The sequence below is a fragment of the Hirundo rustica genome, chromosome Z (assembly GCF_015227805.2).
Source record: "Hirundo rustica isolate bHirRus1 chromosome Z, bHirRus1.pri.v3, whole genome shotgun sequence".
NCBI classification, from domain to species: domain Eukaryota; kingdom Metazoa; phylum Chordata; class Aves; order Passeriformes; family Hirundinidae; genus Hirundo; species Hirundo rustica.
Genome location: NC_053488.1, coordinates 60,492,026 through 60,507,189, shown reverse-complemented (window position 1 = coordinate 60,507,189; position 15,164 = coordinate 60,492,026). Strand labels below are relative to the sequence as shown.

Here is a 15,164-nt window from a genome sequence, read left to right as displayed (position 1 = left end):
GTATGTGTGTGTATGCATACACACCTCCAGCATATATGTGAATATCTGTATTGATATATGTACACACGTGTTTGGATAATCCTCTCCTTAAGCAGCAACTAGTAACACTATTAAATAATATTGCACCTTACTATTGGCTAAAGTGAACAGGAACATCAATTTATGTTTTCAGTAAAACTGGGTGTAGAACAACCACCTTCATTGTTCTCAAAATGCAGCAGTATTTTTCAGAACTCCAATGCAATACAACATGCAGTGCCTCACATTAAACCCAGAGCAAAAATTACCCATCAAAACTTTATGTCAAATATGTTCATTATATCCATAAATACTCCTGGAATATCAGATCCTTATAGTCAGTGCGAGATCCTTATAGTCAGTGAGGCATAAACAAATGCCTCAACATTTATTAAACCAGATTTAAACTCCTACCAGCAAAACAAACTTCAACAAAGTAACAAGGTCCATTTCTAATTGTATTTGCTTCTAACTATTACCTTTTGTTGAAGAGATACAGATCTAGTTTAATTTCCCTTCTTCAAAAAGAAAGAATTGGCAAGAACATGAAACCCTGAAACATGCAAATACTGCCATTAATTCACTGCTACAAGCTTATAATAAAGCACAGATTTGGTAGTACTATCTGTGTAGTGTGGCGAACCACACTCAAATAAACAGTTCTCCATAAAGAATGAAAACCCAAAGACCAAACCCTTCTAATTCAAACATTATTGTTGCTTTTAACATAAGCCATCCACAGAAATCAGCCAAGGAGGTGACAGGAAATCCAAAAATAATTTGGTTTGGCCCTGCTCACTATGAGAAAGGAGATTACAGTTTGCTTTTCGCTTTTCTTACTGGTAGAGGGAAGTGGTGAAAACTATGAAAGCTATGCTTACATAACAAGCAACTATGGTACACACAGACCTATTTCTACCACAGTTCAGCACAGCATCACTGAAATTCATCAATAAAGGTGGCATTTGAATAGCATGAACTTGTGTTGCAGGGCGATAGGCTTAACAAACCCCCTGAATTAATTCAATGGATAATGCAAATGACTAAATGTGTGCGAAATCAAACTGTCTAGTGAACACAGTTAAAGAGGCCAGATGTGCCTCAAAACTTCCTGGGAAACACAGCCTAAACTTGGCTCTTTCTTTTATCAGAATGAAGAAAGCAAGCTCTCAGAGTTTATGAAAGTGTGACCAATTGGAGCTTAGTCTTCTGTTGCTAATTGAAGCATGGAAAAAAAAAAAAAGACAGTTTCTGAGGACAAACTACAAACATACACTTTTTATATTCCATGATAAAAAAACAGAATCAAGCTGACTGGTAGAAATTTGACTGGCAACCAAAGACCAACCTATTATTTCAAACTGTTATGGGAAAGCAATAAAATTGCTACCAAGTCTCCTCATGTTACTCTTCAATAAAAAGAAGCCATCGGGGAAATAAGAGGAAAAGAAAACACATCAAAACCTCTAAAGTTTATTTAAGTAAAAATACACTTCTGTGGTGTTACGCCATTTGCTTCTTGGTTAACATGACAAGATAACAACTAGAAACACCAAGTAACCACAATCAATAGATTTTACTTTGCTCTTTTGACTGCAAAAACTGCATTCACAGGCCATTTTTGGCATATGCTTCAAACATCCTCATGAGGTCAAGTATTATTTGGTGGAGTTTCTCTGGAGACAAACACCTCAGCCACGCTGCGTTTATGCACAAAAGTGAGATTTAGGCTAGGAAGAACCAGGAGCCGTGAGAAGATAAGGGAACCAAATGTTCGGGGGGTTTTTTTCTGAAGATTAGTTGATGAAGATCCATAATAAAGGACATACAATTGAATGAGCAATGAATTTCACTCCAAAATTAGTGAAACAAAGAGCTTCACATTTAATTGCTAATAGGCATTACAGGCAGAAGCTAGAGAAATTGATCCTTTCACCTTGAGATTTAGCAGTATTTGTCAACTTACCGTAAAAGCAGATGTATTAAAAATCTCTGTCACTAAATGCAACTTTCTTACTTGCAGTTATGCTGAAGAGATCAGATAATTTAATCAATGCCATAGAGACCCTAGAGCTGGAAAACTTATCTACACAGACATGATTCCTACTTCATTGTATGCAACTTGTATCCTTGAACGCTCATTTGAACTGTTCAATTAAGTAATGTTATACATATATAAGCATATATATTATGGAAGCATACATGTACATGGGGCGTCAGGGCAAACTACCTATTCCACTCCTTGATGTTCTCTCAGCTTTTTCGAAAAAGAAAAAAAAAATTACAAAGAACCTGCTTGTCAGTCAAGTCGCTCTGAATAGTTTTACAACTTTTCATTCAAATGTAAAGGCTTTGTTCCAATTGCCAAGACCATTTTGTAAGAGTTAAAAGAGAAAGTGCAACAGACAGTGCTTACTGAAATCCTACATCACAACCAAAAGTCATTCTCTCACCTTCCTCTTTACCCAAATGGCTACTCATTGCCTTCAGTAAATTGTGGTATTAAATCAAGAATGTAATAATTTTTTAAAACCGTGATTTACAATCTCTTTTAAGAAAACCCCTCAAACCCCTCAAATCCTGCTATAACAACTGGTAATTATATTTATTAAAATTACCACATTTCAAACGTATTTTTAAGCAAATTTTAAAATTATAGATTGTGTTACTCTTCAATTTGGTGAAAGGCTGCACTGAAAAAGAGCTGTACCAGGCAGAAACAGTAGTACAAACAGATAAACAGAAAGAGGTTTATGAAACATCATATGTGTGTGTGTGTGTGAATAAACTTTTCCGATTTTTTAAAAAGGAATTTACTTTTTGCAATTATGACATATTTAGAAATTTTCATGAAAGACTGCTTTGCTGTCTTTCACCCAACAGGAAATGTTATGTACAGACCAAAATTTTTTTTAAAATATCCATATATAATCAGTGATTGTTAAGACATAAAAGTAACTCCTTGGTAAGTAAGCATACTAAAACGAAAAATATGGCAAGCTCTTCAGTTGAAGCCAATCCACAGGTGTGAGCCTATCTGAGGACTCAGGGCAAGATGTATTTCTGTTGTAAAAAATGAAGCAGAGTTAAGAAGTCAATCTCCAGCCATTCAGGGAACAAAGCAATATATCACCACGTTCATTAGAACATCATATAAGTACAATATAAAGCTGGTACAATGTTAAGAATACTATAAAAATAAAACTGTTGGACCATTTGTACAAAGTATATTAGCTCAGACCACAGTAAACTCTTAAACCTGGTTACATTCAGCAATTCCAACTGTATACCATGGAACAAATCTGGAACAAGCCACTCAAAAAGTGAATTCTATGTTTGTGAAATATGGACCATGTGGCAATAACATAAAAGTGCCCAAACTGCTGCAGAAGAAATCAAACCTTTTTCAAGGGTGGGTGATAGAAGTCCAAAATATATATATGTCCTTATCCAAAATGGAAGTAAAGGTGAAGGATAGCTGAAGTGTTAGTACTTCTTCAACGATACTCCTGAAGATGCTTTGTAAAACATGCTCAATATCATGTGTATCAATAAGAGTATAAGATGTGAAGAAATACAGGGTTGGTTTGGGTTTTTTTTTATTCTTTTAGAAATGTAAATTGCATGGATAACATAGGGCACATGTAGGGGAACCTGAATTCAATGTGCAAAGGATGGGCCCAGTTAACAGAAAGCAGACACGAGGCTCTTCCACTAATGTCAGTACTATGGAGACAGCACATTTCTTATATGGTGGAGGAAAAAAAGGCACTACTTTTAGCACGCAAAAAACTCTGCAGATTTCAGATTTGTGATTTACGTTGTTGTCGATAAAATAGCTTTCCAATTATGAAGGAATCCATCCTGTGTTAATGATCACAACCAGGGGTCCAAGCTTTAGTCTTTTGTCAGAACTACAGCATATCTTCCCCGCAGCTTCACCATTAACACGTCTGTTTCCTGTCAGACCACTCAGAGATAATGTCATTTATCTCAGGGAGGCACAAGGCCAGTCATTAGCTTCAGTAAAAGACCTCAAACAAAGGCCGGATGGCGTTTTATCCAGGGCTCATAGGCTGCAGCCAAGAATCTCATTGCCTAACAGTTTAGAATGAGTTATCTTTAAAAGAGTGGTTTTCTCCCCATGAACAATTCTAGAACACTTCACTGAACAGCAGTAAAGTCTGCATGGAAAATTTTAGTCAATGGTTTTATGATATGCAATTAGGTAACTGATAAGAGCTTGCTAAAGTTATTCTTTAAGAGGATGAGGTGTTTTGTTTTGGTTTTTTGTTTGTTTGGTTTGGTTTTTTGTCGTTGTTGTTGTTGGGGGGGGGGGTGTGGTTTTTTCCCCCCTGCGTTTTACTTCGCAAAGAAAGACATAGCAAATCAGGTGCTACCTCAATAGCAAGACCCTTGAAGAAACTGACGCTTATTGTGTTTGCCTAGAGGAGGTGATTCACTGTTATAAATTCTTCAATGATTGAGCTTCTGGAAATCTCTTTAAATGAAAGTGGAACTGGTTAACTGTATGTACGAACATGTGTTTTCACAGTCTGTCCTGTATTATTGCATTTCAGAAAGCTTCTATAAAGTTCCAGGTGAACTTCTTAAAATAATGATAATAATAATTTTAAAAAGAAAGAGAGTTGGAAAAATACAAGCAAATCTCAGCTTTTCAATTCCTGGGCTTTTGCTGAAAACTAGAAACAGATGGTACTTTCCATGTTACTTGAATCTGGTTATTGAACACCTCTATGGTTACAGGAGATTTTGCTTAGCACTTTTAACATACATTTCATTTATTGGACTATAAAATGCTACTTTGGAAAAACAAGTCTTTATATAGCTATAATTAAAACAGCCTTGCAGGAAAGCCCTTTAACGTGGAGAACACTGTTAACCTCATGACATCTAGACAATCAATGCTTTCCTCTTTACTGGGTATTCATGAAATTATTAAAATTGTAAAACTACTAATGCCCAAAGTGAAATATTTTTCCAGTAGTTCCTATATAGTCAGCTTCCCTACTTTGATTGATAGATGTTCTAGACCAGCCTCCATTGTGTTACACTAACTCTTGCTTTGCACAGGAATTCAATAGAAGATCTGGTCATACATATTGGCAGAGGTCAGCAGGTTCACACGGAAAGCTTTCCTCGGCCAAAGGGCAACACCTCTTCACCCAGCTCAAAAAGCACCGTCACACTGCTAGACAGCACTACAGAACTTTAAGGACCTTGAGCTATGCTTATTGTTAGACACCCATACTTATCAATGTTTTTAACAGCTAAACCCCTTATGTAGCTTTCAAAACAGTTTGCTGTCAAACAACAATAGACTTTGTTCTTTAATTACAGCAAGTGACCTCCCTGCCCTTTTATTTCACAGTGAATAAACTACACACAAGGCCAGCAAGAAAAGTACATGAAGAGCATATCTCCATAACATCATCAATCAAAGCATGTACTTAAAATGGTTTACATCAATAGGTAAAATTCACCCAGAGATTCTTGATGGCATACCCTCAAACCCTAATGCTAAAACACAACAAAGAAAGTGAAGATAAAATAAATAATTCTAGCCAACATGTTAATTTGCTAAAGACAACTTTCAAATGTGAAATGCAGTCATAATGAGATGCACTAAGCTAAAAAAAAAAAAAAAAAAAAAAAAAAAAATAAAAATTCCATCCTGGAGTATCACCAGACTGATACATTTAGAACTGTAACTAAACCCTTCTGATTACAGTTTTGTATCTTCTACATTAATTCCATGTAAACATACCAAATAAAGTTTACCCATATCTCAGAGTAAATTATGACTGAATGAATTCCAAATCTCCTTGCAATGCACACAAAGCATATTTTGTAGCTATTCTGAACAGTTTTCAATGTAACAGCTGTTAAAAATACAAAAAACTTAGCTGGAACAGATGAATAGTTCATGCTGATACACAGTCACTAACTGTGCTAAAAACAGTATGGATGAGAAATGGAAAATGGAGACAGGTTTTTAACACCAAAAATCTTAGGAGTGGTTAGCCTACCTGTCAAAGCTACTTATTCAGACATGTCACTGGTGGCTTAGCCACAAAACGGACTGCACAAATATAGCTCAAACATCTTAGAATTACAGCACACTTTGACTTTATCCACATATTAGGGGAGTGGCAACTTTTACAACATACTTGCGGTTTCTGCATAAAAGGGCTGGCAGAACACAGTCATTGATTTAATTAGGCTTCATAAGATCCAATTTATCATGTTTTACATGACTTTCTGCAGCAAGGAAACATAATAAATAGACTAAAAATATAATTGAAGCATGCTGTGAAAGCTAAACAGTGACTACAACGCCTGGGAATCTGCTCCAAGCTTTTCACAAATAGTAAACAAATGCAGTATTATATTCCACACCACGTATAAAAACATGTAGCTTTTGAATCAGCAGTCATGAAGAACTTGTTTGATTCTAAAAGGAAACTTCCAAATTCATGAGGCATGTCTTGCACAAGAGTAAGATATCTGAACATTGATTTCAACATGCAGGTTGAAAATTATGTATTTATCTACAGATATAAGTTGCTTTGTGCAAGTATGGCATATATGTTCTAACATACAGTCAAAGCAATAACACTTCAACAATCTAAAACCTTTAAAGAATTATTTCCAATGACGATTAATCATTTAAGAAAAAAAGAAAATAAAAAAGAAGCAGAATAACAAACATAAACCACATTATTAATAATAATAATAATAATATTCTAAAATATAACATTATTGGCTAAGAAAAACGCTAAGGGACGTTACTTAAGACAGCAAGCAAGCACACCATTGTGCCAGACAATGGCCAAGGCTGCACGACTCTGACGTGCAAAGACTGTATTAAAGTCAGTATGTGCCAACAGCAGCGGCTGTTGCTGGAAATGCAACCTCCAGGCCTCCTCCTGGAGCGACATCTACAACACACAGAGTGTGCCAGTGACGCCGAACTCCTCCATTCGTGTTTGCTCTGAATTTGCATGCCATCCCATTTACACTGCACATAAGATTACTCGTAGGTATATAGATTCTTCATACAATTTCCTGTGTGACTAGGGAGTTGAAAGAACACAAAAACGGGAGAAACCACACCACCCTCTAATCTCTGTTGCCATGGCAGCAGCCTTTGAGATACTGAAATGTTCAGATTGCCAGCTAAACAAAATTGTTGAATGTGAACATTTGGCTGAGAGATTAAAAGGCTAAGGGGGTTGCAAAAGGGCAGTACCTCCCACATTCCAGGCAGCCACTGAATCCAATCAAATGGCTCTGACTCTTTAACCACAGCCATTGTGAAGACCGGATTAGGGCAATTTATCTAGATAGTTAAAACAGATTAGAGAACTGCAATTTGAAGACTATTGGCAACAGAAGTAAATGCCTACTGTACTAAGTTAATAAAGAGACCGTGAGATTTTTGGACACATTTCTGCTGTGAACAGCACTTTTCATAAATCAAAAGGCAAACATATACATGCAAATTACACAGCAATCTGGTTTTCTCATCTGCATTTAGACAAGGTCATAAGGCTCATTCAAATTCATCCACAGATATGCTATCTTAAAAGCAGTAATATGCATACAATATGAAATTTAATTTGTCCCTTGCCTTGAACAGAAGCCCTTGGAATTATCTTCCAGTACTAACAAATATCTGATATCACAAACACCCAAACCTAATCCTCCAGTTGATTTAGTATTACAAAAACTTCATGACTGAAATACAAAAAGCTGGTAGCCAGTCATAACAAGACACAACTCCCCGCTCCCTGAGACCTTCAGCCTTCCCAGACACTTGCAGATGATACAGTTAACACCAACCCAAAAGTTTCTCCACTGATGAACGTTCACTTGGGGAAGTTGTAAAAGCAGGTAATTTAGGACCAACAGCGGACAATACAGTCAGAATCTAACAATGTGAGATTGTTCATTTGGAGGATGTTAGCTTGCTTGATTTTTCAGGCAGAGCAGGTTCCCTTTGTTTAACAACCTGTAGAATTTACCATACTTGCAAACCTGGGCCAATATTTGCCCTCTGGATCATCAGAAGATGGCTTCTGCGCTAGGGACAGAACTCCCACCAACACCAGAACATCCTTGAACCAGCAGCTGACAAAAGACAACAAGGTCTCCCTCCACCTTTCCCAAAGAACAGAGTAGCAGCCATCTATTCATACAGAAAGCATCCTTGTAATAGAAAGGCATAAAACCACACTCTCCCATCTGATTTCTTTCACACATTTCAACCGCTCAACAAACAAGCCGTTCAAATCCAAGAGCTAGCGTGGCTCAGAGAGGAAAACTCCCCCAGACAGGAGACAAACTGCTCCACTGTTCCAAAAGCTGTTTTGCACACATGATTCTCAGCACAAGGTGCATTTCCCTCCTCCCAGCATCCTCCTTCCAGGAAGACAAGAGGCACTGCCTGTCTGCTGTCTCTTTCCTCCCTGTCGCTACACCAGCTTCTGAGGCCTCTGGGCTACTGTGCCACCGAAGCCCCCAGCACAAAAAGCATCCTGTGTCTTCATGAAGCACAATGGCAGAGCCCCGGTCTCTGCCGATAGCTCCTGTTTTCTCCCCCAAGCACAATCTCAGCTTTAGGCGGGGGGTCAGAGAAGGGAGAGGGTTTACTTTATACTTTGGGAGAGGAATGGCACAAATGCCTGCTGATGTTGTGGAAGAGTCAGCACATACAAGACCTGCTGTGCCTGGAGCCTGAGCTATGCACCCCCCAGCCTGTGAACACACGCCATCCCACTGGTACTCTCTGCTAAAAACAGGGGCAACTCAGTCAGGGTCATCTCTGTGTTTCTCCCTCTGGGTAAGTGCATTAAAACAGACAAAACAGAGACGTTCTCCAAGTCTGAAGACAGGGAGAGGAAATCACAAGAGCAGCACACTGGAAACATGGTATCTTCTGTGTAGGGAAGAGGTCTCTGGGTTTGGTGGGGGTTTTTTTGGTGGTTTTTTTTTTTTTTTTTGTTTTGTTTTTTTTTGGGGGGGGGGTGGTTTTTTGTTTTGGTGTCGTTTTTCTCTTTGTTTGTTTTTTGTTTTGTTTTTTGTAAGGGAAGGAGGAATGACATACACATGTCACAAATACACAGCTGAGAGGACAGAGGAGCCAGACATACAGTCATGAGACACTCATGGGACACTTATTATAGACATAGGTAAACACAGAAGAGGTTGAGAGGAGCTTTGTCCTACCTTTTCTGTTTTCAATTTCTTGATTCGCCTGTGGTTCTCCTCCTCCTCCTCTTCCTTCTTTACCAAAACAGAGTTCCCCATTAACCCTGAATCCGGGGTATTTTTGCTCACCTCCCCCACAGCAGAGGAGGTGCAGTGGAAGGGGCTGCTGCTTCCACCACTGCCTCCCTTGGCCCCAAAGCCATAGAGGTGCCCAGAGGGAATCTGGCTATTGCCACCCCCGCTGCCATTGGGGTGGCCCTGCTGCAAGTCATGCTGCTTGTCCTTCCTGGATTTTCCTGCATCCTTATCCCGCTTGGAGCCTCTGCTGCCTGGGGCTTTACCTGGTTTCTCCTCTTTGTTTTTCCCACAAGAGGACACGGTGGTGGTGTTGCTGGTGTTGTTATTATTGCCGTTTGGGTTACTGCTCACACTTTGACCCAGTGCTGAATTCATGCCAGTTGCCTCTCCAGGGCGCCCTTGGACTTCCTGCCTTTTGCCAGCACTGCTGATCTCAGGAATCCCATACAAGGCAGCAGAAGGCAGAGATTTATTAGCATCCTTAGAAGTTTTACTCCTTTTCACTTTTGATTTGCTAGTCTCTTTGTGAGAGGAATTCCCCTGGGGAGCAGAAGGCTGAACAGAAGCAAATTTTAGGCCATCAGCTAAGGCTGAGGTAGCATTAGCCCCACTGGAAGCCAGACCCCCACAATCCTTGGAGCTGGTGTTGCTGCTGCTGGTGGTATTAGAATTATTCATCTCAAATTTCTGTCTGTCCTTCTCTAAGTCAGCGTCCAAATCGATTATTAAATTCCCAACACCGATTTCCCAGTCATCGCCACTGTCATAAGTGTCAACTGCGTTTGGATCCACACCTTTTCCTACAGTGGAAGTGTTCAATGACATCCTGAAGACGAGATCTCTAGAGTAAAAATCCGATGAACTTTCCTTTGGAGATGTGGGGACATTCGTTTATCTCCGTTGGGCTCTCTCTTAAGTTCAGCTCTTCTCGTCTTCCTCCCCTAGGTGTGTCCAAGCTCACAACCTGCAGTCCACATCCACGTTGTCCTGCGAGGAGGGAAAAAGTCAAGTATTTCTTGTCTGGGTGTCACCACAATATAACGTCACTCAATAAAGAGGGGGCATGGTAGGGGGGAGCAAACACATTCACCATTGCCATATTCTTAAATTGTTAAGCCAGAGGCAGTGGCTGTGGTATTTTTATAAAGCACACTTTTAATCTAGTTGTATACCAACATCCACAACCTCTCTTAAAAAGCCATGTCCATATATAAGAAAAGAAAAAAAAGGAAAAAAAAAAAAGGGGGGGGGGGAAGAAAAAGATTATCTAAATTATTTAAATCCACGAAGTTCAGGAAATACAGTCATAGAAGTGGTGCCTAGCTGTTGGAGCACATGTTGTAATCTAACCCCTTGGACCACCACCTAGGCACGAAAAGGAGAAAAGGAAGGACATGGATTCACTCTTCACGGCATTCCATGGATTTTGTGGCTTTAAACCAGACCCTTGAAGTTTTGTGACTCTCGTGTATAATCTGTTACCCCCCTTCCACTTAATTTCTTGGGGGGGATGGGGGAGGAGAGTGCTACGGGAAGTAGGAAACCTCATTTTCCCTGACACAATACACCTTCTGTTAAAAACAAAAACCTATAAACTCAGACGTTTACTGGAGAATATTAAAGTCTAGAGGTTTTGTTGTTTTTTTTGGTTTTTTTTTTTTTTTTTAAAAAAAAAGGGGGAGAAGAAATAAAAATTCTCTTTTCTTTAAAAAAATACTCTTAAGATAACAGTACTAAAAGCAGCTCTAATGTATTCCTAGGTCACACAATTGTTAGGTCTGTTAAATATAGTATTACTGACTGTACAGGAAACTGATTAAGACATACACTTTAAGTGATCTGCACCAAGGTGGCCTCAGTGACCGCAAATGAGTGTGTGTTTGACAAAGCTTAGTTAAAACGATTTTTAAAGGGATCTCTCCCTTTTACAGTCGACTGCCGAAATATTTATACATAGATATGCGTAATGCTTACCTTTAATCCTTTATAATTTTTAATTAAACCAGCAAATCAAAATGCTGTTCCCACTCGTCTCAGCAACAACTCTGTGCCTCATTTTACTTAAAGAGCAAGTGATCAAGAAGTAGAAAGCAAATCTCATCTCAGCCAGTATAAATCGGTCAGTAACATATCTCCCCCTACTTTGGAACACGAATCAGAAGTCCTTTTTTTGGTTTTTTTAGGTTTTTTTCGTCCTTGCTTAAAGAAAAGAATAAAAGAAAGAAAAAAAAAAAAAAAAAAAAAAAAAAAAAAAGCTGTGCCTCACAACTTTACGAGCGGGGAGGTAATATTTCACATTCAGAAGTGAAGCATCAAGGACCAGATTTTTGTTTGTTTGCTTTTCCTGAATAAGCACCGAGAGGTAATAATCATCACAGTAATGTTAAAAAAAAAAAAAAAAAAAAAAAAAAAGGAAAAATAACAAAAAAAAAAAAAAAAAAAAAAACAAAATAAAAAAATAAAAGAAAGATTGGGGAAAAAAAAAAAAAAATGTTTCCCCAACTTCACACTCCGTCTTCAGTCCCGGACCTGGGAGCCATCCCGATCAGTAAGTAATGATCCCACGAAACAAACCTACAGGCGCCCGGGTGTTACAAGACAGAATGTGCTAACATCGGGATAAATTAGTGAAAGGGAGGAAGGAAAAAAAGAAGAAAGGACTGAAAATCTGGGCTGGATTCCGCCTGTTAGTTGGGAAGTGGCATTTTTTTCGCCCGTCCTGACAGATCTGATTTCTTGAAGTAACTTGAGGGGAAACGGGCGTGGATGAAGGGGGAGGGTGAAGTGGGGGGGGCGAGGAAGAGGAGGAGGAACGGGAGGGGGGAATCACTGATCTGATAAACCGGTTATCAAAACATTTTGTGGGAGTGCAGAAGGGACTGCGTGCTCTCAAACGAACTAAATTTTCCCAGGGGTAAGATTTCGGGACGGGGGTGCCTGTCCCCGTCCGTCCGTCCGTCACTCCCCTCCCAGCCTTAGATCAGCGCTTTATAAAAATAGGAGTTAAAAAAAAAAAAAAAAAATCAGCATAGGCACGTATCAGTTTCGAATTGCTGTCTCGGGGAAAAAAGCAAAAACAAAAACAAAACAAAAAAAACCACCAACCAACCAACCAAAAACCAACAACAACAACAACAAAAAAGAAACACGTGAGCTTGGGCTAGTCAGTCATGCGGTAAGTAATTCAGTAATTAGAGTCCGAGGAGATAAAGCAGACGACCTTTTTGTCAGGACAGATCGCTCCCACCTTATTGTTTCAGCAAACCTCGCAGTCTACCGTTATCACCCCCTCCCCCTTCCCTATGCCTCCCTCCTCCCTCCCCAAGTCAGACGGTCTCGGAGCTTTAGCTTAGTATTTTTAATTAGCCGGCGATGGGAAGCTAAAAGCCGTAATGAATTGCCGGTGGCGGGAGAGCGGGGGGAGGGGGAACGCGGCGGGTTCCGCCGCCCGCGTCACGTGACGCCGCCGGGCTCCATTGGCCGCCGCCGAGCGCGGCCGGGGCCGCCCCTCACACACCCGGCGGGGCGGGCCGCGCCCTGCCCGGCCCCGCGCCGCGGCCCAGCCGCCTCTGATGGAGCCCTGGGGTGCCCCTCAGGACCGCCTCGCCGAGCGCCCCGCCGCCTCCCCGGGGGGCACGTTTACCTCAGGGTTTTCCCTTTCCTGAGCCTCAGGGTCGGCAGAACGAGACGGCGATGGAAACGGCCAAGGCATCAGCCGCCGACGGACGGTCCCACCCCCACCCCCCAGCTCCAGCCTCGCCTTTCTGGTGTCTCGGTGTGACACGAGCGAGGTGCCTCCCGGTCTGCCGGTGCCCCATCGCTCCTGCTAACGAGCGCAGTGCTTTCGGGGCCGGGGGAGGGGGCCGGGGGGGGGGGAGAGGCGGGGAAGCAATGCAGATTTGGCTGTAATGGTGTCACTTTTGTTTCCCCCTCCCCCCGCCCTGGGTTAGTTAAAACCCAAAAAAGGCACTACGCTTTAACGCCCCCCAAGTGCACCGTCAAGTATGATTTGTGTGGCTACAGTGCTTTCCCCCTCTTCCCTCAAATAACTCATCCTGTCTGTGGGATTGGGTTTTTTGGGTTTTTTTGGGTTTTTTTCCTCCTTTAAAAATCCACAAGAACCCTAGTTACCTCAGCTCCCAAAACTCTTTAACACTCCCGTTTGCAGAGAAAAAAAAAAAAAAAAAAAAAAAAAAAAAAAAAATCCCCTCTAAGTGCTATAGACACACCACGCAACCGTACTTACGGTCTGTATTGGATCGAGTTGACCTTTTCCTTCTAACTGCATTGAGTATGTTTTTGTTGCGGCCGCTTTTTATTTTAGGAAAAAAAATTCTAATGTCTTCAACAGATTTATTGTGTTTGGAGGAACAGAGCACCAGATATCACGAACCTTCCTTTCTTTCTAGAAACAAAATTAAAACAACGACCAAAAAAACCCACCAAAAACAAAAAGGAAACCAAAATAAAAATAAAAACTGGGCAGAGAAGGCAAACCCGGCATGCGTGTCTGTCCCCTCACAGGCTGACACACAGGGGACAGGGGCGCTGCCCACACGGCAGCGGCCGAGGCGAGGGAGTGGGAGCCTCGCTCCGCGCGGTACCTGAGAGGGACTTTTCTTTGTTCGCGATGCCCTTTCCCTGCCGGCCAATCAGCACCCAGCTTTTATGAAACCGGGCCCTGCGATTGGCCCGCCGCTCCTCCTGCCTGCCGGCGAGGGCGAGAGACACAAACACGCACCCGCTCGCACCCCCGGCACCCGCTCGCACTCGCGCCCCGTACCCCGCGCACACGCCCCGTACCCTCACACCCGCACACACTCTACCCCCGCACACACGCCCGGTACCCTCACACACTGTATTCTTGCACATACGCCCGGTACCCCCCCCCACCACATTTCACACTCACATGTTCTGCACTCACACGCACACTACACACACGCACGCAGCACCTCTCTCTGCAGCCCGCAGCCGACACCGAGCCTCCTTGCTGCAGCCAGATACAAATCGTGTTTCCCATTTCAATTATTCTACATAACATTTAAGGCTTAGGGAGAGGAAAAGAAATGAGGGGGGGGGGCGGGGGGAAAGAGCAGGGGAGGAGGGGGGAAAAAAAAATAGAAAACCAAGGTGGAGTGTAGCTCTGCCAAGACTCACACGTTGGGAGGAAGACTCCCTCATTTCGTTTTAATTTAATTTCAGGGCAGTTTTCGAAGCCATGATGAATGATTTTTCTGTGCCGGTTTCAAAGAGGCAATTTAGAATCTCAGTCATAATTTTTAAATGCCCCCTCATTCAAAATTATAACAGCTTGAAGCCAGCGAGAGAGGGTTGCTGATACACATGTGCGATTATTTTCCTGCTTAGTGGAGGAGAAAAGCAAACAGTGTCTGGAGCAAGGGGCTGAGGGGAGGTTCAGGGCAGGGCAGCACCCCCACCTCTGCTTGGGGGTCACCGAGGCGCTGCTGAGTTCTCAGATCAGCCCCCTTTCTTGCATTCACTTTTTCAGCTCCTCATGTATTTTATTACATACACGTTCATTTTTTACAATATGGCTTAAGTTAGACAGGTCGGGCTTTATTCTTTCTGCCTTTTTTTTTTTTTTTTTTTTTTTTTTTACCTTCCTCTTTTTCGGAAGGAAGGAGAGCAGAAAATAACCCTTTTGTTTCCAGACTGCTGATTTACTGCCGCACGCACTGAAGTGTGAATGCCAGCGACCCTATAACTACCACGTGAACATCCTTTCACAGGAATTAGTAACACAAATCTTCCCTATCGGGCTTTGTGTAGCTCGAAAATATCCCCCTTAATCATTCCTTTTGTTTACGTTGGGA

At 41.5% G+C, this 15,164-nt stretch overlaps 1 protein-coding gene across 3 annotated transcripts in view; it reads right to left on the bottom strand.

The window, feature by feature from the left end:
* The window catches only part of ZNF608 (zinc finger protein 608), a 96,753-nt gene extending 82,828 nt beyond the window's left edge, over window positions 1-13,925 (bottom strand). For 2 of the 3 annotated variants that reach the window (XM_058424209.1, XM_040091105.1), the window contains exons 1-2: window positions 12,974-13,038; window positions 9,271-10,317 (exon numbers count right to left, since the gene is read on the bottom strand). In XM_058424209.1, coding sequence (XP_058280192.1) covers window positions 9,271-10,155 — 885 coding nt within the window. In that variant the 5' untranslated portion in view covers window positions 10,156-10,317; window positions 12,974-13,038. Of the gene's footprint in view, window positions 1-9,270; window positions 10,318-12,973; window positions 13,039-13,576 lie in introns of those variants that run through there. The other variant, XM_058424210.1, reaches the window with a different exon arrangement.
* Between the last annotated feature and the right edge of the window lie 1,239 nt (window positions 13,926-15,164).